Consider the following 25,748-nt stretch of genomic DNA (forward strand, 5'->3'; position numbering starts at 1 on the left):
GATATTGTCTTATTCTTTTTCCATTTTAAATATCTGTATGAATATTTAAGGTCCTATATGTCATAATGCTATAGAATCAAAGAACATTAAAACAACAATAACATCACCCAGCCCAGGCTAATCGGATGAAAATCAAGTCAGTTATTTAAAAATGTTCCGGTACCCATTTCAACCAACAGCACCTTGATAGATTTTTTCCACTACAATTCTATTATTTGTAACCCATTCTTACAACGCCATGCATTGACTGAGGTAGGTACCCACATGTGATGGGGCACCCTGTTATTATAACTCACTAATACCCCGAACTTATTTTAGGCTTTCTGTTAACAACTCCCCCTTACACTTTCCCTCAAGATCCTATGCTCTGCCTCTGAATACATACCAGCTTCCTCTGAGTAGAAAATTATGTAAAAAGACAAAAGAAGGAAGTCAAGATACTCAGTTCAACAGAGGCTTTATGGAAACTGTTCTGGGAACTGAGAAGCTCAACCTCCTGCCTCTGCCAAGTCCAAACATCTTCTTGCTACTCAAAGTAATTTGATGTGGTAGAGCTGGGGGGGGGGGGAATCAGTATGGATAAAACCTCTTCTTCATCTCAAATTTAAAGAACCGCAGAAAGAGGGGGAAGTCAAGTTTTGAAATGTTAAATTGATTGTAAAACTCAATGTATAAACTTGAAAAGTATATTAATTTTTTTTAAAGAAAAACCAACAGTCTCGGAATATCTAATAGTTCTGCTAGTTGGTCATCAATGTTAGGCTGGAATGCATTGTTGTTTTGAGTGTTGCTCGGATCATCTGCAAGAGGAGTGTTACTATATGATGAGTCTCTGTAAATAACAATGCATTGTTCTTGCCGTGATATCTTCAAGCCTTTCCCAAGGAGGCGCAACATTTAATAGGCAACACAGAAATGGCACACCTCTGCAAAACATGCCAAAAGAACCCTGGCACTAAGATATCAGCAACAGGCACGGACACGCTCGGCCATTAGTACCAAGAGAGAATAATGTTTGCAAGAATAATCTCTAATATCAAAAGCAGACTATTTGCTTTACCTGCTCTTTTCACTCTCTCCGCCTTTCATTCCTGTTTGCACACAAGCTTTTCCAGAGCTGAAGCTACCAAATCTTTCTGACATGTTTTTATAGCGGCAGAATATGCTGATGGACAAAAGCAATTTAATTTCCATCCAATATTGTGTTTGTTCTCTTGAACTTTGAACGCTGGAGCTTAGTGAATTTCTCCCCTATTGTTTGGATTGAAAAGCACATCTGCCCTCATACAGAACAAAGGGGAAGTCAAAAGGAAACGTCCATTTTGAAAATTAGCAATATCCATTTTTGCTGCCCAGTTAATCAGCTTCTGATTAAAGAAGATTTACAGGGTGGCTGAAAGGTGATTTCTGGAGTACTTTCTGGATCATTCAGTGGAAACACCCACATCCATACATGCAATTACTTAATTGCACTATTTCCTTGGATGGGATACAATGAAAGCATTGAAAATGTGCTTCACAATTATTGGTATATCTATCTGTCTAGCCATTGTTGTAAAGGTAAAGGTAAAGGAACCCATGACCATCAGGTCCAGTCGTGTCCGACTCTGGGGTTGCGGCACTCATCTCGCTCTATAGGCCGATGGAGCCAGTGTTTGTCCACAGACAGCTTCCGGGTCATGTGGCCAGCATGACAAAGCCGCTTCTGGCGAACCAGAGCAGCGCACGGAAATGCTGTTTACCTTCCCGCCGGAGCGGTACCTATTTATCTACTTGCACTTGGTGTGCTTTCGAACTGCTAGGTGGGCAGGAGCTGGGACTGAACATCTGGGAACATCTGGGAAGCCACTGGTCCACCATCCCCTATTCTCTAAGATCCTATGGGGCAATTCCATGAACATGTTTGCAAAAGCTAAATCTGTCACTACTGATCCAAAGGAGGCTTTGAATGCAAAATTAAATTTTAGTCTAGTATTCACTGTCTTTTGAAGTGTCGTTTAAGTGGCATAATGAGGCTCTGGAAAAGAGAGAATCCTTCTGTTGGCTAGAGGGAATAGATAATCCATCTGTCATCTTGCTGCTTACTCTCTCTGAGCTCAGGAATATTATGGAAACAAAGATGAGAATCATTGACAAACATAAAAGATTATTCACAGGTATCACAGATTTCACTAGTTCTAGTAGTCGTGTATACTTTCCTCAAAGCAGCTATATGTGACAAAGAATTGTCCACATGGCTATGCAGATTCTCTTTTCCTATCAAATGGTGCAAGCCCCTCCCCTTTCGATGATGCACAGAGAAATATGTGCCTTTTTTTGTTGTAACGTTTGGGCATATTTGTAGCATCGCTTTTCAGAAGAGAAGGAAATGGGGCAGAAAATTCTCACTGTCTCAAAGGAGACAAATAAATATTCTTGGATTTCAGACATGAACCCAGAGCTTGTTAATAGCTACAATGGCGCGCAGAGACAGATTGGGAGTGAGATTGTCTGCTAGAATCCTGCTCTTCTGTTAGAGATGGGATTTAACACTGTGTTTCTGCTGTTTCAACATGAAGCTTTGCTCGGGCTGAATCGAGTATTACAGCTATGCTGGCTAATACTATTCAGGTTTATTCAGAAGCAATTTCCGGTGAATTCAATGAGATACACTCCCGGGGAACACAATGAGACTTACTTCCAGGTGTCCAGGATTGCACTGGACTGAGATAGCCACAATGAGGCAAGAATTAGACACAACCAGAGAAACAAACAAGAGGTCTTCAGACAGCAGACTAATACCTATGGTTATATTATGCATTTTGTATATTTTACCAGTCACTCTTCGTGCTCTGCAAGAAATCCAATGGGACATCCTTTTCTTTTCTTCTTGGGGAAGCAACGTACAGAAGAAAAGAACAATAACATGTTACATAAAATCATATTTTTAAAAATTTGAGCTTAATATCACCTGCAAATATTCCATGGGCTGTTAGGCTGCTGAACGGAAAATACGTAATATAGTGCAACTGACTTTTGGGGTTGGTGTGTTGTGCGACAAACACACAGAGTGCAATGAGACTGAGTGTTTGTGGGTGGGGGAGACTTGGTTAATTTCATTGTACACAGGATTTCAGACAGGGATTTCTCCTAGCCCTACCTGGAGATGAGGATTCAACCTGGGACCTTCTGCATGCAATGAAAACGCTCTACTGCTGAGCGGTGGCTTAACCTCTTCCTCTTAGTCCTTTCCCAACTCAAAATCAGTCTTCCAAACATGTTCTTTTCAAGAGTGCATGGAAAAAGAAGGAGGGTACCCCATATTTTCCATGCGCAGATGAGAAAGAAGATCAAGGCAGGTGGTTTTGAGCTGAGAAAGAATAGGAGAAAGACACACAGGACAATCCTATGCGTGTTTGAAAAGAAGTCCCACAAGTCGATGCCTTAAGAGGAACGGCTTAGGGAGCTGGGTATGTTTAGCCGGGGGAAGAGAAGGTTAAGGGGTGATATGATAGCCATGTTCAAATATATCAAAGGATGTCATATAGAGGAGGGAGAAAGGTTGTTTGCTGCTGCTCCAGAGAAGCGGACACGGGGCAATGGATTCAAACTACAAGAAAGAAGATTCCACCTAAACATTAGGAAGAACTTCCTGACCGTAAGAGCTCTTCGACAGTGGAATTTGCTACCAAGGAGTGTGGTGGAGTCTCCTTCTTTGGAGGTCTTTAAGCGGAGGCTTGACAGCCATCTGTCAGGAATGCTTTGATGGTGTTTCCTGCTTGGCAGGGGGTTGGACTGGATGGCCCTTGTGGTCTCTTCCAACTCGATGATTCTATGAATCATCGCGGGGGTCACCCTAAAGGATGTAAGTCTTAGGAACCCCTGCCTGGACTGACCACGTGTCACCTCCGGCGGGCAGGCTGGAAGTAATTCGATTGCCCCATGCCCAAGCCAAACCTCTTGGCCTGTTTTGACCCCAAACCAGTCTTATTCGTCTCTTATTTATATGGGTTGGGGTATGGGGAGCCTGATGTCTGGTCCTGCAATGTTCACTGAGGGTGGCTCAGTCACCACCCTAGGGTTCGAGCTTCTCACACCAAGAGGCCACCTGCCCAAGGCTGGCATGGGTGTTGTTGTTTTTTTAATTAAAAGAAATTACTGTGGAGGAAAGAATCGGAGGACGCCTTGCAACATGTAATTGGAGCCTTCCCGTCGTGTTCATAAAAGCTATCTTAATTAATCTGGCTGGAGGTTTCCAAACCAATATTGTGTGTGTGATCGCAAATGCCTGCTCCTGGGCCTGGCAAGATTTTGGCATTGGTGGACAAGCGGGAGGCATTAGTGAAATCGCTAGAGCTGATACCCGTACACTTCCCAGGGCTTGATTCTGAGGATGACTGTTAGCGCAGAAGTCGAGAGAATCAGCTGCACAGAAGTCCTCAAGCCACTTCTTTCTGGGAACCTCTCATTCCGCTCATCTCAGGGGAGGTTCTTTGGAGTGCCAGATGTCTGCCGGCTCTTCAGGCTTCAGGAACGTTGCTGTAGCATTTCAGGCAGGGCTGGCCCACCCATGAGGAAAGGTGAGGCAACTGCCTCAGGTGCCAGGATCCACAGGGGCAGCAGATCTGGCCTCCAAGGAATGCCTTGCCTGCTTAGGGAAGAAATTGTGAGGGCTGCCCTCTGGGCTCTGTACCCACCTGCCATGATTCAGAGTGGGGCCATTTCCCCCTCGTGAAAGCCTTTGAATCCCACTCCAACCGTTCGGTAAGGTCAAAGTGGCAAGTCAGAAGCAGGCTTGAGTCTGCAAAGCTTGTGCCACGATGCACTTGTTAGTTGTTGCCTTTATATTTATGGGATGTGGGCGGTGCTGTGGTCTAAATCACGGAGTCTCTTGCGCTTGCCACTCAGAAGGTGGCAGTTCCCCCATGACAGGGTGAGCTCCCGTTGCTCTGTCCCAGCTCCTGCCAACCTAGCAGTTCAAAAGCACACCATTGCAAGTAGATAAATAGGTATCACTGCGGCGGGAAGGTAAATGGTGTTTCCATGCGCTCTGGTTTCCATCACGGTGTCCCGTTGCGCCAGAAGCAGTTTAGTCATGCTGGCCACATGCCTGTGGACAAACACCGGCCCCCTCGGCCTGAAAGCGAGATGTGCGCTGCAACCCCATAGTCGCCTTTGACTGGACTTAACCGCCCAGGGGTCCTTTAACATTTTAACATTTACTTTTATTTAGCATATTGAATTATATATACAGTATGTCATTTTGCTCATTTTCATAATAGACAGCAGTGGCCAATAGATGGTGCTGTTGTTGTATTTAAATGTTTCAGCAAGAGATAGGATCTTTTGAGTACTGTATTTAAAAAAAGAATTTTGGCTTTGAAAACATTTGCTCTATATATTTTGCAGGAATAACAGTAAGCAGTGTTTTTTATTTTAAAAAATGTTTAGGGTTACTCTCATTTTCCTACTCATACTGTATTGAAATACTCCCCCTCAATGAGGCCAAAATTAGATTCACAAAATGTTTAAAAAGGTAAAGGGACCCCTGACTGTTAGGTCCAGTCGCAGACGACTCTGGGGTTGCGGCGCTCATCTCGCTTTACTGGCCAATGGGGCCGGCGTACAGCTTCCAGGTCATGTGGCCAGCATGACTAAGCCGCTTCTGGTGAACCAGAGCAGCGCCTGGAAACGCCGTTTACCTTCCCGCAGGAGTGATACCTATTTATCTACTTGCACTTTGTGTGCTTTCGAACTGCTAGGTGGGCAGGAGCTGGGACTGAACAACGGGAGCTCACCCCGTCATGGGGATTTGAACCACTGACCTTCTGCGCCCCCCCCCCCCCTGAAAAAAAGCACTGACAGTAAGTGTCAATCAGTAAGGACATAGAAAGAACCACTCTTTCTTTTCTTGGTTATGATTGCATATATTGTTGGCATCCATCTGTCTTGAGAGTGTACATTTGGGGGTAAAGTCAAACCATTGGAGAGTTACAGGCTGTGCTCTCCCTCCCCCCCTCTGGGGTACTCAAATGTTCAGGAGCCAAAACGTTCAACTCACAAGGCATTTGAGATCCAAAGTATGACTATTACGAGAGAAAAAAGGAAATGTCTCTCTAGACTCCCTGAATTAGCTGACTGGAAAGAGCTTCTGGAAGAATCCCTTTCCAAACTGAGAGGCACCGTATTTTTTAGCAGAACACACACACACACACACACACACACACACACACACACACATCAAAATACACAGCTCAGGTCCATTTATTTATTTAGATCTATGTATAACAGCACAGTATATATTGCCTTCTTGTAAAGTATCAAAGCAATGTCCTTTTTAATGAAGGGAAGTTTTCCAAATCAGAATATGACATGTTTTTGAGAAAGGCATTTGTAAAGAAGAAAGAGAGAAGGGGAGAACAAGAGAACAAGAGAACAAGAGAACAAGAGAAAAAGAGAAAAAGAGAAAAAGAGAAAAAGAGAAGAGAAAGAATGAGAGAGAGAACGAGCGAAAGACAGAGAGAAGGAAAGAAGGAAAGTAAAACTTTCCCAGTAATAAAGACGGGTCATTGTTTCCCTTGTGGGAACAATTCTTGGACTTCAACCAAGCAAGTCATAAATACAGATCGCAGTGTAGCAATGTCAGAAACTGCAAACCCTTCTGGCACTCTCTGCAGCGAGTGTGATTTTGAAATGCTGTTTTGCAGCTATAGCTAGAAGGATGATTCAACCTCCCAGCAGGGCTGTGACTTGCTTTTGCATGTTTCGGGAGGCCAGCTAGCTTTATAATGACCTAATTGCATACAGTGCACCTCCCAGAAGGTTTCTCTGCAAACTTCTGAGCAAAGCAGCAGAGGTATATATAAAAGAGGAAAGTCCTTTTGGGGACGATGGCGACCGGCTCCCACCAGCTGTTCCTCATGGCTGCAGATTTAACACTGGCTTCTGTCCTCTCCTTTGTCCTTTACGTGCTCGGATGCCTTTTCCTTGCGAGCCTCTCCAGCTTGGCGATCTTCCACTTCTCCTTTGGGCTGATGAAGAGAGCAAAGAGGAGAGCAAAGAGGAAGATCGGCCTGAAAGGGAGAGCAATCCTGAGCCTGGTTTCTCGGAGCACCATCGGAGGGATGCTTGTGAAGAAATTAGACGGAGCGGGTTCTGGGTTGCTGGAGGAGCACCGCTCCTCGGAGGGAGAAAGGCGACCTATGCTGAAGAAGGAAAGCTCCTCAAAAACCAGGGTGACACAACTCCCAGCGGGTAAGGAAAAAAAAAACCGGCAGTGATGCAGACCCTCGTTGAGAAGTCAAAAATTAAAAATCCAAGAACTCTGGCCAGGCGGGAGATGAGTATTAAAGTCTTCACACAGTTTTTTTTTATTAAGGTATTGGAACAAATTCCAGTTGAAATAAATTCCAAGACAAGGCCCTGTTTCGATAATTCTTCATCAGCTGGAATATTAAGAGACCCTACGTTAGAAATAAATCTTATAATATTTATAAGTGCTTATATACATATAAGATACATATATAGATTTTCATGGTCAAGGTGTACCAAACTTGAGCATGGAAATCTAGGTAAGCTGTTTTTGTCAGTTACATACCGTGTAAAATTATGGACTGAGTTTGGTATAAACTGTATAACCAACGACCTCACGAAAGGGTATTATGTATATAAGCATTTATAAATATTATAAGATTTATTTCTAATGTAGGATTTCTGAATATTCCAGCTTTAAACTTTAAAACTGATCTCCCGCCCGGCCAGAGTTCTCATTGACAGCCCTCTCTCTCAGGAAGGTATTTCCTAAAGTGGCTTGGGTTGTTTATAATTTCAGGGCCTACTTAATCCCATTGATTTTATAGGACTGCTTCCGGTTGAAGACAACAGCTTGATTGGGCCTAGCTCTCCAGAATCCCCTCTTATTCTTCTTTCTGCCTTGGTTCTTCTTTCTGCTCCATACATAATCTATCATTATGTCTTCGTTGGTGTGCAAATTGAGACATGTGCATGAAAGCTGTATCCCATGCCATATTATATTACGTGTGAAAAGATGTAACCCAAGCCAAGGTACTTTATTATTATTATTATTATTATTATTTGAATTTATATACCTCCCTATACTCGGGGGTCACAAGGCGGTTCACAGAAAAAAATCAATATATAAAACCACAAAATACACAATAAAAATAAAACTATTAAATAGTGGGTGGACATAGCAGACGACACAGTGATTCTCCAAGCAGCTCTCTTTATTCTCAGGCTGGAACAGAACCGAACTGAAGGGCTCAACACCTTGCTTATATAGAACTCAGCTACAAGCAACAGAAACAACTTTCTGTAGTTACCCAATCCTTGAACGTCACTTTCAATCCCTCATCTGCATGTGCGGACCTGAGTGAGAACTGCAGCAGAATGAACTATATACACACACCCCTAGTGGCCTGGGGTGAGAACTTCAATACATAACAAAAACAACAACCCAATAGTCCCCCCCCCAAACCCATATTTTTAAAAGGGCATAGGTTGTGCATCAGATTAATGTATTTTAATGTATTTGATTTTAATGTATTTTATTTTTGTTGGAAGCCACCCAGATAATAAGGAATGTTTTTGCCTGGCACCTAAAGGTGTGTAATGATGAAAGCACCAGGAGAACTTCCCTGGGGAGAGCATTCCACAGATGGGGCGCCGCTGCAGAGAGAAATAAAAACTTTATTCTCATTAGCCAATGGCCATAGCAACAATAAAACATTGCTGCCGAATCCCTGAGCTGCCTGTAGACGGGAACCTTCTGTCTGAGTTCTTATTTTTCATCTACCTGCTGGTGGCCCTCTTTATTGAGTATATTAAAATCTAGAAAGACTGTGTGGTGGTACCCATACAACCACCCTGCCTCCTGTACATCACCGAACTTTCACCTCATTGATTACCACCTGGCAGCATTTATCACAGTGATGCTGGCGCCAAGGCTGGTATGGGCCCTCATCTCTGAGGCCTCTCAGGTGGGAACTACATCAGTGATTCACTACAAGGCACTGATTTTGGCACGCCTGGTGCTGCTCACCTTGTGTGGATGGGTGCTCTGCTGGACTCTAGTTAACCTCTTCCGTAGCCATTCTGTTCTGAATCTCCTCTTTCTCGGCTACCCGTTTGGTGTCTTATGTCCCACTGTGCTGCTTCCACCAAGACAGCAGAACACAGCCTCTTCCCATAGACTGTGGCTATTTGGTGCAGGATCAGCTGGTAGATTCCGGTGCCACTGGGGTTGGCAGCCTCGTCAAGCCCAAAGACTTCCTCTCTCTCTTGAGAGAGTCCCTGAAAGAACAGTTCAACAACCCCATGCCCATCCCCACACATAGCTGCCCCTTGTCTCCAGACCTCATTCGCAACGAGGTGGAATGCCTGAAAGCAGACTTCAACCGCAGAATCAAGGAGGTTCGATTCAACTCCCTCTTCAGTGCCTGTTATGTGGCATTCCTGCCACTGTGCTTTGTGAAGAGCGCACAGTACTATGACATGCGCTGGTCCCGTGAACACCTCATCATGGTGTGGATCAACGCTGTTGTCATGCTCACCACCCAGCTGCTTCCTCTCAAGTCAAAGGCCTGGAAACGATGCCTCATGAGGAATGGCTTAGGGAGCTGGGTATGTTTAGCCTGGAGAAGAGAAGGTTAAGGGGTGATATGATAGCCATGTTCAAATATATCAAAGGATGTAATATAGAGGAGGGAGAAAGGTTGTTTTCTGCTGCTCCAGAGAAGCGGACACAGGGCAATGGATTCAAACTACAAGAAAGAAGATTCCACCTAAACATTAGGAAGAACTTCCTGACAGTGAGAGCTGTTCGACAGTGGAATTTGCTGCCAAGGAGTGTGGTGGAGTCTCCTTCTTTGGAGATCTTTAAGCGGAGGCTTGACAGTCAGGAATGCTTTGATGGTGTGTCCTGCTTGGCAGGGGGTTGGACTGGATGGCCCTTGTGGTCTCTTCCAACTCTATGATTCTATGATTCTAAGTATTGTGACTCGCTACACAGATCAGCTGCCCACCTGGGCAAGTTGCAGAAGCTGGAACATGTTTCATACAGTAATGCCGCCCCCAGCACATCTGGTCTGAGAGCACAATATGGCCATAGGGGGTGCTAGTGCGACATAGTCGATGCCTATACAAAGCAGTCGGGCCTTATAACATAGCAGTGCCTTCAGATGTGTCCTACGCCTGCTTTTATTTCCTCTTTCACGTCCATTACGGCTTCTCAACCTGCTGATTCTCATTGAAGGCAGTGTGGTCTGCCTATCAGCTCTACTCCCTGGTGCGGTCAGAGAAGTGGAGCCACTGCAGAGAAGGCCCATTCTCATGTTGCCACCCTCTGGACCTCTTGAGGAGGTGCATGAAGAAGGGCCTCAGATGATGATCTCAGGGTCTGGGTAGGTTCATATGGAAAGAGGCAGTCCTTGAGGTATTGTGGTCCTGAGCTGTGCATGAAAGTACATGGTGTCGCCACTTGGCCGAAGCTAAGCTGGTCTGGGTTTGGTCAGTCCCTTGATTGTAGGGGAGGTCACTTGAGAACCCAAATCTAGTTCCATGGTGGAATCCCTTGAGTTCCATAATGAAACACTTTGAGCTCCCTAACAGGATCCCTGGAGTTCCATGATGGGAGAAAGGTGGAAACAAAATAAAATAAATAATTCCTTCCAGTAGCACCTTAGAGACCAACTAAGTTTGTTCTTGGTATGAGCTTTTCGTGTGCTTGGTATGCACGAAAGCTCATACCAAGAACAAACTTAGTTGGCCTCTAAGGTGCTACTGGAAGGATTTTTTGATTTTATATTTTGTTTTGACTATGACAGACCAACACGGCTACCTACCTGTAACTGGAAGAAAGGTGGGGTATTCATGGAGTGAAATTCAAAGATACAGTGGTACCTCTGGTTACGTACTTAATTCGTTCCGGAGGTCCGTTCTTAACCTGAAACTGTTCTTAACCTGAAGCACCACTTTAGCTTAATGCGACCTCCCGCTGCCGCTGCGCCACCAGAGCACGATTTCTGTTCTTATCCTGAAGCAAAGTTCTGAACCTGAAGTGTTATTTCTGGATTAGCAGAGTACGTAACCTGAAGCATATGTAACCCGAAGCGTCTGTAACCTGAAGTGTATGTAACCAGAGGTACCACTGTACGTTTCTACAATTTGGTCTAAATGTCTTCTCTGTCTTACCGCAGAACCTCCTGTGCCAAAGCACCACAAACAGATGCCGTTGAGCCTTGCCCTCTCAATCTACCGGGAACCAGATCCTGCAACCTCTCTATAAGCAGAGCTGAACTAATTTTCAGGCTAGGAGATGTAGCCCACCCTCAGCCTGCAAGTTTAATTAGACTGTACCACCAACTCTGTATGGGAAGGAGTCCAAAAAAGAGGAGGAGACAGGCAAAGAAGACCTTAAGCCTGCTCCAGGTGGACTGTCCCCTCCTACCTCCAGGCTACCTTCCACTAGCTGCCCTGTAGAAAAAGGTATCGAGAATTCAAGGGAGGCAGGGAAAGCTAACACCAGGTGCCCACACCTGCTCCATTTGGACTGTCCTGACCACATCATGGGTCCATTTAGCACCAGCTGCCCTGAGAGAAGGATTCCAGGAGAAACATTAAGCAAAGAAGGCATCACTCAAGACCTTGAGAGAGAGGGACTGATGTGTTTGAGTCTAGATGTACCAATATTTGCCTTCCGCTGGAGTGATGTCATGATGCCTAACTATTATTTTAAAGTAATGATTGAGGTTTCGAAAATTTTAATTAAAAAAATAATGAAGGTATTGCTCTTTAATTGCATTATTGTGTACCACCCGAGGGCATTAAGTAGTGAAGCATGGTTTTCAAATTGAACAAATAAATAACTAAAGGGGGGGGAAGGCATGCAAAGATGACCCCAGAAGCTGCCCCAGTTGGACTGGCAGGGCTACCTGCCATTAACTGCCCTGTGGGAAGGATCCTGGGAAAAAGAGTGTCAGGGGCTGGACAGAGGAGGAATGGTTGGGGCTGCCCCCCTCTTCCTGCACATTCCCAAGAAGAGGAGGACAATATAAATTTAGAACAGTGGTTTGCAGAAGGTCATAGTTCAGAGGCTGCAGAGAGGAGAAGCTGGGAAATAATGGGAGAGGAGGAAGAAGAAGTACCAGGGGAAAGACAGCTAACAGACTCAGTGTCTCGTGAAAGCATTCCTGACCACTCCCTCTCCCAGAACTGGCATGCCTTGAGAGCAGTGGAACAGAAAGCTCAGAGGCAGAAAGCACAGATCAGCCAGCACAGGGGTGACATAGAACAGGAGGGACTGAGGGTGTGAATATTGAAGAAACTACAGTAGTACCTTGGAAGTCGAACAGAATCTATTCCGGAAGTCCATTTGACTTCCAAAACATTCAGAAACCAAACTGTGGCTTCTGATTGGCTGCTGGAGGAACATTAAGACAGCGGCCTTTAAGTGCTTGTGAAATGCTGCGATCTAGACAGGACAATGTAGGTGCCATCTGATAACTTTGGCACAAACGTCTGAGCAGTTGAGAAACCCATGGCAGCTCTGGGATTCATAAGACCGATTTAGATCATCATTGCAGGCACAAACAAAGCTGAGTTTTTAGAACCTTTGAAAAACTGGAGGAATGTAACCACCTTCAATCTTCAACTGCTTTGAATTCCTATTTGTCAGCTGGAGAAGAGAAGAGAAATCTGCTCCATGTATTTGCTGCATGACTTGTTGTCCTCCTGTTCATGTCAACGTTCCCGAATCCTGGTCCCGTTGTCATTTCAATCTCGCCTTGGCTCCTGGTTGTGGGGAATTAAAAGGCTTGGATTTTCTGAATGAGCTCTAATATATATATTTTTAAAAGAGATTAGAACGGAATGGTTTCCAGGAGCGTTCTCTGATGGATTACAGTAGGAACTGGGTCAGGACCTGCTGAGGATCAGGAAATGTAAGACAGGATCACGGACCATTTGCTGACTTTGACACAAATGTTCAGTGAGTTTGAGGAAATGAGATCAGAATCACAAACGGCACACAGCATGCTCACTTCGTAGATTAGAGCATCACACGAAAATAGTTTTTCTTACTTATGTAAGATGAGGAAAAGCAGAAATACCCAAACAATTTCCAGGGGAGCTGAGAAGATGAAACGACCCATTTATAGTAGGATTAATTTTTGCATTTCAAAACATGGTGTTTCACCATCCTCACCAAATATAGCATTGTTTGAGTATGAACAGAGCAGTGATTTTAGTGGTGATGATGTCAAGGGATCGGTTCCAGGTTTTCTGAAAACTGAGAATTTTTATTCCAGCCGATTTTCACCTCGTATCGTGCTTCTGGACTGCAGAATCAAAACTTGTGAGAAGCTTGTTTTTAATCTTTCCCAAAGCTCTCTTATGCACTCTTATGAATTGCAGTGATCAAGCAATTTGTATCTGCCAGTCATAGGACCAAAGGCGGCTGCTTGCTTCACACTGTTCTAATGCTCACCTTTTTCGGTGAAATTACGTTGCAAAAATTAAGGTATGCGTTAGATTCGTTGGCACATTTACATATGCCGGCAAATCCTTTTGGGGTTTCGAGGTTCTGAAAATTGAGGTGCACATTAGATTTGATGGTTCATTGGACCCGAGTAAATGTGATATTTGTTCAGCTAGCCCAATATGGTCTGCCCCAACCCTCCTTCAGCCTGGTGCCTTGCAGATGTTTTAAATTATAACCCCCCCCCACCATCCCTGACCATTGCACATGCTGCATAAAAGCATCTGAAGGGCACCAGTTTGGAGAAAGTTGGTCTATCTGGAAAGCGGCAGCTGTCCACGTCTCAGGCAGCAAGAGAGACTCAGGCACCTCTGTGGTGTCTGGTGCCCATTCTGGGAACCCGGCAGTAGGTGGCGCTAGAGCTAATGGCAGGCAGAGTCAACAAATAAGATCATGGCCACTGGTCCCATCACCTCCTGGCAAATAGAAGGGGAAGAAATGGAGGCAGTGAGAGATTTCACTTTCTTGGGTTCCATGATCACTGCAGATGGTGACAGCAGTCACGAAATTAGAAGACGTCTGCTTCTTGGGAGAAAAGCAATGACAAACCTAGACAGCATCTTAAAAAGCAAAGACATCACCTTGCTGACAAAGGTCCGTATAGTTAAAGCTATGGTTTTCCCAGTAGTAATGTACGGAAGTGAGAGCTGGACCATAAAGAAGGCTAATCACCAAAGAATTGGTGCTTTTGAATTATGGTGCTGGAGGAGACTCTTGAGAGTCCCATGGACTGCAAGAAGATCAAACCTACCCATTCTCAAAGAAATCAGCCCTGAGTGCTCACTAGAAGGACAGATCCTGAAGTTGAGGCTCCAGTATTTTGGCCACCTCATGAGAAGAGAAGACTCCCTGGAAAAGACCCTGATGTTGGGAAAGATGGAGGGTGCAAGGAGAAGGGGACGACAGAGGACAAGATGGTTGGACAGTGTTCTGGAAGCTACTAACATGAGTTTGGCCAAACTGCGAGAGGCAGTGAAGGATAGGCGTGCCTGGCGTGCTCTGGTCCATGGGGTCACAAAGAGTCGGACACAACTGAAAGACTGAACAACAACAACAACACCCATCTTCCTGCTGAATTCTACAAGGGCCAACACTGAGACTAAGGAGGAGGAAGCTGACAGGCTGGGCTACGACAGGACTGGTTGTCTACAAAGAGGAGGATGGAAGCTGGCTGAGGACAGTGCCCTCTTCACCCAAATGGGCCAGCTACCTTTAAAAAAAAAATGGGAGAAGCCAGGAATTGAACCTAGAACCTTATACATGCCAAGAAGATGATCTGCCCGTGAACTACAGTCCACCCCATACTGCATATTTCTGACCAGGAGAGCTTGTTTGAAAGGGGGGGATGTTTTAGAAGAGTTGTCGTATCTTCCAAGATGTTTGTTTTCCTCTACAAATGGTTGGAGACTGTGGACGGACTGTAGCTTTTGCAGAGAGTTGCAGGCAGTATTGTAATGTGATACGCTTCCTTTGTCGTTCGTTGGCCGTGACCTCTGTTTCAAACTAGTTTTGCAAGTTTCCTCGGAGTGTGTCAAAATCTCGCCCCCAGGAATGTGGCCGGTGCTGTTTGCAACAGAAGTGTCTACAGTTTGCTGCCTGTGACCTCGAGGAGAATCCCCGCCGCCACCTTGCACCCTGTTCATTGCCGCTGTTAGGAGAGGGTTAGATTTCTCTTGCTAAAGGTCTGAACTGATCACTCACAGAGAGCTGTTGAAAATACTCCGAGGGCCGCAGGTTGTCCACCTGTACTGTTTGGAAATAATTGTCAGGATACAGCTGGTGAAACAAGGGTTCACCACCCATGTATAATTTCAGGCCAGATTTCCCGATGCAAATCAGATCAAGTTCAATAGCACAGGCCGTCTTTTGGCACCAACTCTGTGTCTGGTTGTTTTTTCAACATTCAACTTTTGAATGCCTCTTTAGCATGTCTGAGAGACGAGCTCTTCTCTATAATCCCCCCTCCTCCTCCCCCCACTCCCCCACTCCTTTCCTCTTTTCTGTTTGAGCATTTTCACCATGATGTCTGCACCGGCGGCATGAAAATATATTTCCGATGCATTGACCCAGTTGCATAGCAAATCAAAGCCTTAATTTACGGGGCGGGTGGAGAGAAAGTCGTCTCACTGATACTCTCTGATCATTTGGTTTTTTGACATTCGGGGTCAGGGGACTAGAGTTTGCTTGCAAAAGACTGACTGAATATATTTGACGTCAGGTAATAAAATCCTAGTTTCCGCCAGCAACTCGTCGAAAAGTTTTGATGAAAGAAAGACTTTGGAAGTAGTCACACATAAAACTGTCACACACAAATGTCATGTTAGTCGTTAAGGTGTGAGAAATCTCTTAATGTTTGCAGTAACTGACTAACATGGGTACCCTTCTAGCACAGGTGGCGCTGTGCTATAACCACTGAGCCTCTTGGGCTTGCCGATCAAAAGGCCGGTAGTTCGAATCCCCATGATGGGGTGAATGCCCGTTGCTCTGTCCCAGCTCTTGCCAACCTAGCAGTTCGAAAGCACACCGGTGCCAAGAAGATAAATAGGTACCGCTGTGGTGGGAAGGTAAATGGGGTATCCATGCGCTCTAGCTTCCACCACGGTGTCCCATTGTGCCAGAAGCAGTTCAGTCCTGCAGGCCACACAACCTGGAAAGCTGTCTGTGGACAAACGCCAGCTCCCTCGGCCTGAAAGCGAGATGAGCACCACAACCCCATAGTTGCCTTTGACTGGAATTAACCATCCAGGGGTCCTTTACCTTTTTACCTTACCTTCTAGCATACAATGCCTTATACCAAGACGGAAAAGACACAGAGTCAGTGGGCCCTCTACCACTTTCTAATTTTGATGCATTTAAGAACTGGTTCCTGCACCAACACTTGCAGGGAACAATAAATCTAATTTGGGGGTAGTTCTGTGGTTAAATTACTTTGGATGATTTACATCAAGATATATATCTATATATATATTTAAATGAACACTTTAGGGGCCAGAGGGTTATTTTCACCTGCCAGCCAGGAGCTGGTTTCGATGAAGCAATGAAACGAGATACAATCCGGAGACTTTGTCGACAACTCCACAATACATTCACAGCTCCTCTATACAGCCTTCTCAGTTTCACAAGGAAATTAGCATTTTCCATCTATCAAGTATTTTGGGGGCTACCTCCCAAGTTTGTTATACATCTGTGAAAGGTAAACTGCAGTCTCCATGATTCTTTTATTTTGGGGAGGTCTTTGATGCATCGTGTGGATGCAGACAGTGACGTAAGTGAAAGAGACTCACAACACATCTGTGAAATAGTCTATTTCACTTATGTCACTGTCTGCATCCACACGATGCATTAAAGACTTCCCCAAAATAAAAGGATCATGGAAACTGCAGTTTACCTTTCACAGATCTATGATTCCCAGCAACTTTAACAAACTACAGTCCTCTGGTATGCAGGGTGTGTACTCTGCATTCATGTTTATTTATTGTTTGCAGGGCTTATTGACTTTAGCTGCCAGTTTTGTGCAATTAGACCCTCTGTTTTGTGTTTGCATATTATACCAAGATATGTCATTGGTCCATTAGCCCAACAAATGGCAGTGAGTCTCTTCTTCTTCTTCTTCTTCTTCTTCTTCTTCTTCTTCTTCTTCTTCTTCTTCCGTGATGGGCCAATGGCCGTAATAATAAACATCTTTCTTCTTCTTCTTCTTCTTCTTCTTCTTCTTCTTCTTCTTCTTCTTCTTCTTCTTCTTCTCCTCAAAACTGGAGATGCCATGGAGACTTTCTGTGTTAGAAGCACAATCTGCCACTGAGCTATGTGAGTCTTCCTTTAAAAACTTTCAGCTTTCAGCAGTCTCTCGGTGAGAGAATGAAGCTGGATCAAGGAGGAATACTGGCGGTCTTCAACCTTTGGCTATCTTCTATGTAGGGATTCCGGAACTGATCCAAGATGGGACATGATTCCTGCCGTTTTCCTAGCTGCGTCAATGCATCTTCTCTTGCCACAGCAGCACCAAATGACAACAGGCACAAGAATCCTGCCCTCTGCTGACTCGGGCAACCCTATCAAGGCATCTCTTAAATATTTACCCCACGGCCAACAGTGCCACAAGCAAGCTATCCACTCTTAGAGTCCCCAGCTCACTTCCCCTCTTCAATGCACATTTGGTAGTATCAGAAGGGAAGTGTACTTTTGTACAGTGGTAAAAAGGTAAAGGTAAAGGTACCCCTGACCGTTAGGTCCAGTCGCGGACGACTCTGGGGCTGCAGCGCTCATCTCACTCTGTAGGCCAAGGGAGCTGGCGTTTGTCCGCAGGCAGCTTCCGGGTCATGTGGCCAGCATGACTAAGCTGCTTCTGGCGAACCAGAGCAGCGCACGGATATGCTGTTTACCTTCCCGCCGGAGTGGTACCTATTTATCTACTTGCACTTGATGGGCTTTCAAACTGCTAGGTGGGCAGGAGCTGGGACCGAACAATGGGAGCTCACCCCGTCGCAGGGATTCGAACCGCCGACCTTCTGATCGGCAAGCCCTAGGCTCAGTGGTTTAGACCACAACTTAATTCGTTCTGGAGGTCTGTTCTTAACCTGAAACTGTTTTTAACCTGAGGTACCACTTTAGCTAATGGGGCCTCCCACTGTCGCTGCACTGCCGCCGTGCGATTTCTGTTCTCATCCTGAAGCAAAGTTCTTAACCTGAGGTACTATTTCTGGGTTAGCGGAGTCTGTAACCTGAAGCATCTGTAACCTGAAGTGTCTGTAACCCGAGGTACCACTGTATTTGTAAATAGCCATTTCCAGGACTGGACTCGGGAGTCAGCATCATTTGGTACCTGTTGAGACTGGTGCCGCAGTAGAAGGTACCCACTGCCAATCCCTGGAGTCTCTTGCCCCTGGTGTTCCCCTTCCTTCCTGTGGCTGCCTGTTCACTTGCCCCATGAATACCCAACTTTGTGCCCACCAGATGCTATGGGACTCCTACTCCCATCATCCCTGGCCATTGGCCATGCTGGTAGCTGTAGTCCAACAAAATATGGAGGATGCTACACTGGCTTCCCCTGACCTACCTTCTATGAGTGAGGAAGCAGGGGAAAGAGAAATCCTTTTCACACCCCTTGCCTCTCTGCCTCTTACTCTAAGAGGTGGTCCAGAGTGGGCACAGCTGCAGAGGAAGAGAATGCATTCCTTATGGGTTGGAGTTTTCCCAAAACCTAGAACTGGTCTGCTTCTTCTACATGCCATTATTCCTCTTGCTCACTCTTCCAGGCCTAAATGCCTAGAGTGCTCCTTTTTCTTTTTGCTCCAGTTCCTCTGAAGTCACCCGCTCAGGAAAAAGTCACCTCTCAGTCTCAAGTGTTCCTCCTTCATGATAGCTTACTTCAGGGATGGGGAACCTGATGCCTCCAACTCCCATCAGCCCTAGCAAGCATGGCCAATGTTGGGACTTGTAGTCAAGGAATACCTTGAGGTTTTCCCCACCCCTGGCCCACGTCCATAAATTCAGGAGTCGTTCCTCCAGCCAACCGCTCACTCAATCCTTCTGAATGACCTGTACATCTAAATGAGACTGCCTGGACTTTAAGATCAGCTTCTAATGCCCTGCTCTTGATCTGTTGATATAGTGGGTTCTCCACTTAGGGAGAGCACGGGTTGCAGAAGGGTTAACAGGACAACTCCCTTGTTGCTGGGCGGGTTAGTTTGGATGGCCACAGTTGGGATTGGGCTGATCAGGTTGTTGGGGAGATGAGCATGTTGCAGGTTAATGATTGACAGGCATAGTTGTTTAAATTCTTGCACGCGACTTTTAGGTTTCACTTTTGCTGCATGCAACGGATTTCCCGCCCGCCTTCCCTCCCTGTTTTCAGGGCCTTTTCTCTTCTTGCATTTGATCTTGCTATGTCTGTCATGGGATCGTCCACTTTGGAGCGGGGACCTAGTAGGAATTTTGTCCATTTGGCTGATTGGCTGGTGCCATTTGGTTTTTTGCCTACTGCATAGCAAATCGTCACAACTTGTAAGGTTGCGGTTAGGAATTGATTAAAATTGGTTGGTGTAGGAGTACAGGAATTGGCTGGGCCTGCCCCTGCAAAATGCTGCTGCAAGGGTATTCCGTTAAAGGAATCCAGGGTCTCATCTTGCTTCTGTCCGTACCCCCCGAGAAGGGGCTAGGCCCAAGCAAGAGCCCCTGGGAGCATTTGGGGGAGAGCTGAGGGCCTGGCACCCAGTTCCGGATCTCACCCCTATAGGTGTTTACCCTTACTGACTTCGCTGGCTAGCAGATGTCACTTCTGTCCCAGGGCGAGGGACAGATAGTCGGAACCAATGCCTAAGCAACCACTCACATTGGTTGTATTTAAATAAAGTTGTGGCCAAAATTATGCCAAAAACCTTAAAACTTAAATGACTGTGAGAAGTGTGAATTATTGGGGGGGGGGTCTTGAACCTCGACACGCAACAGTTGGCAGCTTGGCAGGTAACAAGAGACAGGCATTTTTCTGGGGTGGCTCTGAATTTCCTCCCATGCCTGGCTCCATCACTGTTGCTTTTTGCAAAAGAAACCTTAAGGCCTTTTTTTTTAGCTGAATCCGCCTTTTTGTAAATTGCTGTCCCATGTGATAACAGTTATGCTGCTCAATTTTAAGGGGAGTATAATGCAGGTTTAATTTGATGGTTTTATATTGCATGTTATTTCTTCTTCGGGGCATTTTGCTTGCGAGGGCAGCAGTTTAGAAATCTTTTATGAAATAAAGTATCAGTTGCCATCCTGCCTGGAAGCTAGATATGAAACAGACCAAGTTTCGAAAGCATCCCTTCCAACAGGTGTGGGAGAGCTGTTCTCTATATCTAAAATCTGGGATGCAGCTTTTGTCACACCTAACACGTCAACCTAACAGAAGCGGGGGGGGGGGAGGCCATAGCAACCGAGATGTGACTGCTTTGTCTCCTTACACTTAAAACAATTACAAAAGCTGCTCAGATAGTGTGGATTTTTTAATTGCAGCCTGATGCTCCAACCCGGCTTTTAATTATAAATCTCTGCCCTAGAACCGGTTATTAATTGCAGTGCTCAAACTAAGAAGATGTGAAGTTGCTGTACTAGTATTGTTGCCTCCTCAAAAGCACAGGCCCTCCCAGCAACTTTTTAGAAACCCAAACTTCTATAGCAGAGTATATCTTCAGTGTATCTGAAGAAGTGTGCATGCACACGAAAGCTCACATCAAGAACAAACTTAGCTGGTCTCTAAGGTGCTACTGGGAGGAATTTTTTATTATTATTATTTCATTTAGCCCTCCCTCCAGGGCTAAACTTTAAATTGAAAAACAGAAAATTTAATAAAAATTGTATTTATAAAGTTAAGCATGAGACCCGGCAGCGGTTCCATGAGGACCAGGGCTTGCCCCCAAACTCAGTAAAATAAGCACAAGGTTCCCAAATGCACCAGGCTGGCTTGTTGTTGTTGTTCAGTTGTTCAGTCGTGTCCGACTCTTCGTGACCCCGTGGACCAGAGCACGCCAGGCACGCCTATCCTTCACTGCCTCTCGCAGTTTGGCCAAACTCATGTTAGTAGCTTCAAGAACACTGTCCAACCATCTCATCCTCTGTCGCCCCTTCTCCTTGTGCCCTCCATCTTTCCCAACATCAGGGTCTTTTCCAGGGAGTCTTCTCTTCTCATGAGGTGGCCAAAGTACTGGAGCCTCAACTTCAGGATCTGCCCTTCCAGTGAGCACTCAGGGCTGATTTCTTTAAGGATGGATAGGTTTGATCTTCTTGCAGTCCATGGGACCCTCAAGAGTCTCCTCCAGCACCATAATTCAAAAGCATCAATTCAAAAGCGATCAGCCTTCTTGATGGTCCAGCTCTCACTTCCGTACATTACTACTGGGAAGACCATAGCTTTAACTATACGGACCTTTGTCGGCAAGGTGATGTCTCTGCTTTTTAAGATGCTGTCTATGTTTGTCATTGCGTTTCTCCCTAAAAGCAGGCGTCTTCTAATTTCGTGACTGCTGTCACCATCTGCAGTGATCATGGAACCCAAGAAAGTGAAATCTCTCACTGTCTCCATTTCCTCCAGGCTGGCTTAGTACCTTTTATAGTACTGTAAATGAAGCACCTACATATTACCATCTAAAGTCCCACCACCAGCAGAGGAACAGTTTGAAGTCTGTCCCCAGAAGGGAATGAGTTATGTTATGATATAGTTTAAAAGTTTGCATAATCAATAATATTTTACATTTGGCAGGAATGTCTGGAGTGCTGAAGAATCCTGCTGTCACGTTCCAGGAAGAGGAGGCAGAGACACGAAATGAATATGAAGGGGCGTCATCTCCTGAGCAGAAGAATGGTATTTTGACACCTGGTAAGAGGAGAATTGAGGTTCAGCCTTACAAAATGTGGTGGGGTATACAGGGCTCATTGAGTAGACATTTTGTTCCTCCAAATGGTAGCAATCCAATCCTTTGCATGCCCCACCCCCCCCAGACACCGGATGAAATGGTGCTCACTTCTAAGCAGTCTTATTTTGCTAGAAAACGAGGTGCCAGAACTCACCATGAACACCTCCCTTGTTCTCCTAGAATGGCAATGGCGCCCACCATTGGCAAGTTTCAGTTGGGAAAAAGCCATGCTTCCAAGTCACTTCTGAGGATACGGAGAGTTGTTAGGAGACTCCCATTTCCCCATTGAGTTACAACTCTCTCTCTCAAATTTATTTATTTGGTTTTCCAACCAAATAAATCTCCCAGACTCCCCTCCTCCCCTTTGTGGGTCCTATTGTTAGTCCTTACCTGGTGGAGGCAGGTAAGCCCCACCTCCTGCAACTTTCATAGTAATCCAAATCTTTTACATCTCCATCATGTGCAAAATTCACCATTAAACTGCACGCTTTGCTCCAATCCCACTAACAATTTTAGCTGTTTTAGAATGGTTTTTAGGAATGACCGTTCCCCACATCAAATGGGGTGTGCATTTTGCGTGGTAGCGCGCAGCCCCCTTACATCCCAGGGCAGCACCTGGCAGTTCGGACTGGCACCACCTTCCTGGGCAAAATACCTGTGTTCTCCGCCTACCCCAGTCAGCCGCCACTATGTTTGCCAATCCCGCCTGGGGTGGTGCTGCCAGGGGGATTGGCCAGGTGGGAGGTGGGACCACACAGTAGGTGTAGCTTACCTGAGAAGCAGCAGTCGGCTCCAGAGGAAATTTTTAGGAAAGATGACGAATTTCCCCCATTCCTTATTAAAATTTGGTCTTCCTGATTTCTGATTCTTCCAGTCATTTGTGCCATTTCGGCATAGTACATCAACTTGATCTGCCATTCTTCTCTGGTCGTGACTTTATATTCTTTCCATCTCTGGGCTAGTAGCAATCGTGCAGCCGTCGTTGCATACATAAACAGTCTTTTCTGATCCCTTGGGAGTTACAATTCCCAGAGTGGTTTAACGATCAATTGCTCTTCATGGGAACTCTGGGAACCAGGGGTGCCAACTAGAATAAAATATTGGGGTGGGGGCAGGTAAGCCCCACCCTGCATAATCGGTCACATGACATGATGCACACACACATTTGAATAGCAATGCCCATTGACTTTGGAGAGGGGCTGGCCCCCTCAAATATTTTTTTGAGGGTAGCCAAAGACCGCTAGGAATTGGCTACCATGATGGAAACTGTAGCTCTGTCAGGGGAATTCGCTCTTCCTAATAACTCTCAGCACCCTTAACAAATCTCAGCTCTCATGGGGGGAGCCAAGACTGTTTAAAGTGTTATCATTGTGAGTGCTTTTTTTTCTTTTCAAAAAAATGTTTAGGGGTACTTTCAATTTCCTACTCATATTGAAATACTGCCCCTCAATGAGGCCAAACTTAGATTCACAAAATGTTTACGGGTATGCGTACCCCTGCGTACCTCCAGAAAAAAGCACTGATCACAGTGTTTTAAATGTATCGGGCATATTTGGCCAAATCTTGTAGCCATTTATTGACTCAGACTTGCTTTGTCTGACATTGTCCAACACTATCTCCTTCGGGTCTTTCCCCATTTCTCCCTTTCTCTGAATACTCACCTCTTTGGCCAAGTTATTTTAGCCTACAGTAAACCTAGCTGTCTTAGGAAGCCCTTTTGCCAGTTTTCCTCCCCACCATTCCCTACCCCCAGCTGCCCAAAATTGGGCCAAGTGTTGAGATGTATGGAGAATATGGCATTATTTGCTGTCCAGGACAGTGAGGGAAATGACTGAGGTGACACACGATGCTAACCAGAGCATTACCTTAGAGCAGCCGCATGTTTTCTTCTTTTTCTCTGTTTTGCAGCTTTCTTTATTGCCCTCATTTGGCTTCCAGCGAAAATTGCGTGCCCATGTCTGAGGAAGAGAGGTTGCCTGCGGCGAGTGGGGGCATTTGTGTGGGGGAAAACTGCAAGATTTGCTCTGGGACTGAGTGAAAAGAATTGAAGGGAAGATGACATAGAGTGCTGGGTCTTGGGCACCGCCTTCGAACCGTGCATTTTGAATACTATTATAATTATTTTGCAGCTGTCATCATTGGCTTCCTTTGGGCTCCAGTGACCATTGTGTTCTCACGTCTGAAGAACAGAAGTCCCCAGATGCTTAAAACCCTCTCAAAATCTCAGGAGTGATGGGTGAAGCCGACTAGGCATGTAACACAGAGAGACTGGTGGAGCTTGTTCAGTTTATAATGTGCAGATGCAGAATTTGTTTTTAAAAAATATTTTTATTCAGTTCCAACAAATAAAAAAAAGGATTACAACATACTTACATTAACAAAGTTAATATTTTGTTGTTGTTGTTCAGTCGTTCAGTCGTGTCCGACTCTTCGTGACCCCATGGACCAGAGCACACCAGGCACGCCTATCTTTCACTGCCTCCCGCAGTTTGGCCAAACTCATGCCAGTCACTTCGAGAACACTGTCCAACCATCTCGTCCTCAGTCGCCCCCCTTCTCCTTGTGCCCTCCATCTTCCCAACATCAGGGTCTTTTCCAGGGAGTCTTCTCTTCTCATGAGGTGGCCAAAGTGCTGGAGCCTCAACTTCAGGATCTGCCCTTCCAGTGAGCACTCACGGCTGATTTCTTTAAGGATGGATAAATTTGATCTTTTTGCAGTCCGTGGGACTCTCAAGAGTCTCCTCCAGCACCATAATTCAAAAGCATCAATTCAAAAGCGATCAGTCTTTTTTATGGTCCAGCTCTCACTTCCATACACTACTACTGGGAAAACCATAGCTTTAACTATACGGACCTTTGTCAGCAAGGTGATGTCTCTGCTTTTTAAGATGATGTCTAGGTTTGTCATTGTTTTCCTCCAAGAAGCAGGCGTCTTTTAATTTCGTGATCACTGTAACCATCTTCAGTGATCATGGAACCCAAGAAAGTAAAATCTCTCACTGCCTCCATTTCTTCCCCTTCTATTTGCCAAAGTTAATATACCTCATCACAATTTATAACACAAATAAAAATTTAACTTTCCTAACCTTCCTCACATGTTTACATGACTTCCTCAAATCCCTCTTTGTTGAATTTCATTATAATACATCTTTAGCAGTTTCCAACTTCATTATTAAGCTTTAAAAATCCTCAAAATTTACCTTCTTTTTTAACATCGTCTATTTTTATTACCCTAATTTCCAATTTTACTATTTTCATTTTAAACCTTAGCCTCAATTTACTTCCAAAATCTTTCCAATTTTCAAACATTACAATATTTTTTAAAGTATACTTTAAATTTACTCCAATCTTCCTTCACCGTCTCCTCCTTCTGTTCTCGGACCCGTGCAGATGCAGAATTTGAATGTGTGAAAACCACCCGTTGCAAATAGGGATGAGGAGAAAATCGCCAGAGCTTGCATTTTAACCTGCAATTCCCGAAACAAAATGCAGCTCTCCTCTGAAATTCTACCACATGTGGTGGACATGTGATAAAATTAAACACTATTGGGAAGCAATCTATAATGAATTAAAGAAAATATTTAAATATACATTTCCAAAAAAACAACGGAAGCTTTCCTGATTGGTTTAGTTGGGGAAGAGATTGAAAAGAAAGATCAAAGATTCTTCCTATACGCCACCACAGCAGCAAGGATATTACTGGCGCAAAATTGGAAATTAAAAGATTTAGCAACAGTAGATGATTGGAGAAGGAAATTATTGGAATATTCAGAATTGGCGAAATTAACTGGGAAAATAAGAGAGCAAAGAGATCAAAGGTTTCAATT

General features: G+C 45.0%; 2 protein-coding genes across 4 annotated transcripts; both read left to right on the plus strand.

Annotated features, from left to right (window-relative positions):
• The first annotated feature begins 6,565 nt into the window (after positions 1-6,565).
• LOC117043315 lies at positions 6,566-24,224 on the plus strand. Of its 3 annotated transcripts, none has more exons than XM_033142856.1 (3): positions 6,566-7,233; positions 21,768-21,884; positions 24,051-24,224. In XM_033142856.1, the coding sequence occupies exons 1-3, from the start codon at positions 6,870-6,872 to the stop codon at positions 24,152-24,154; spliced, it is 585 nt and encodes a 194-aa protein (XP_032998747.1). In that variant the 5' UTR covers positions 6,566-6,869; the 3' UTR covers positions 24,155-24,224. The 3 variants fall into 3 exon arrangements, with proteins under 3 accessions (XP_032998747.1, XP_032998746.1, XP_032998748.1); XM_033142855.1 differs by lacking the exon at positions 24,051-24,224 and adding an exon at positions 23,830-24,036; XM_033142857.1 differs by lacking the exons at positions 21,768-21,884; positions 24,051-24,224 and adding an exon at positions 11,196-11,381 and having other exon boundaries at positions 6,567-7,233.
• Positions 8,705-10,627, plus strand: LOC117044766 (transmembrane protein 39A-like). Its single transcript, XM_033145546.1, is given in 4 exon segments — positions 8,705-8,830; positions 8,832-9,134; positions 9,136-9,572; positions 10,609-10,627. Coding segments are annotated over 4 exon segments (885 nt in total).
• Positions 24,225-25,748: the final 1,524 nt, after the last annotated feature.

The sequence above is a fragment of the Lacerta agilis genome, chromosome 3, assembly GCF_009819535.1.
Source record: "Lacerta agilis isolate rLacAgi1 chromosome 3, rLacAgi1.pri, whole genome shotgun sequence".
Classification (NCBI taxonomy): Eukaryota; Metazoa; Chordata; class Lepidosauria; order Squamata; family Lacertidae; genus Lacerta; species Lacerta agilis.

Excerpts from the sequence above, each read along its gene's own strand:
- LOC117043315 (XM_033142855.1), top strand. The coding sequence starts at position 6,870 with ATGGCGACCGGCTCCCACCAGCTGTTCCTCATGGCTGCAGATTTAACA. Across the intron at positions 7,234-21,767 it reads GGTGACACAACTCCCAGCGG|GAATGTCTGGAGTGCTGAAG; the intron begins GTAAGGAAAAAA and ends TACATTTGGCAG. Across the intron at positions 21,885-23,829 it reads GAATGGTATTTTGACACCTG|CTTTCTTTATTGCCCTCATT; the intron begins GTAAGAGGAGAA and ends TCTGTTTTGCAG.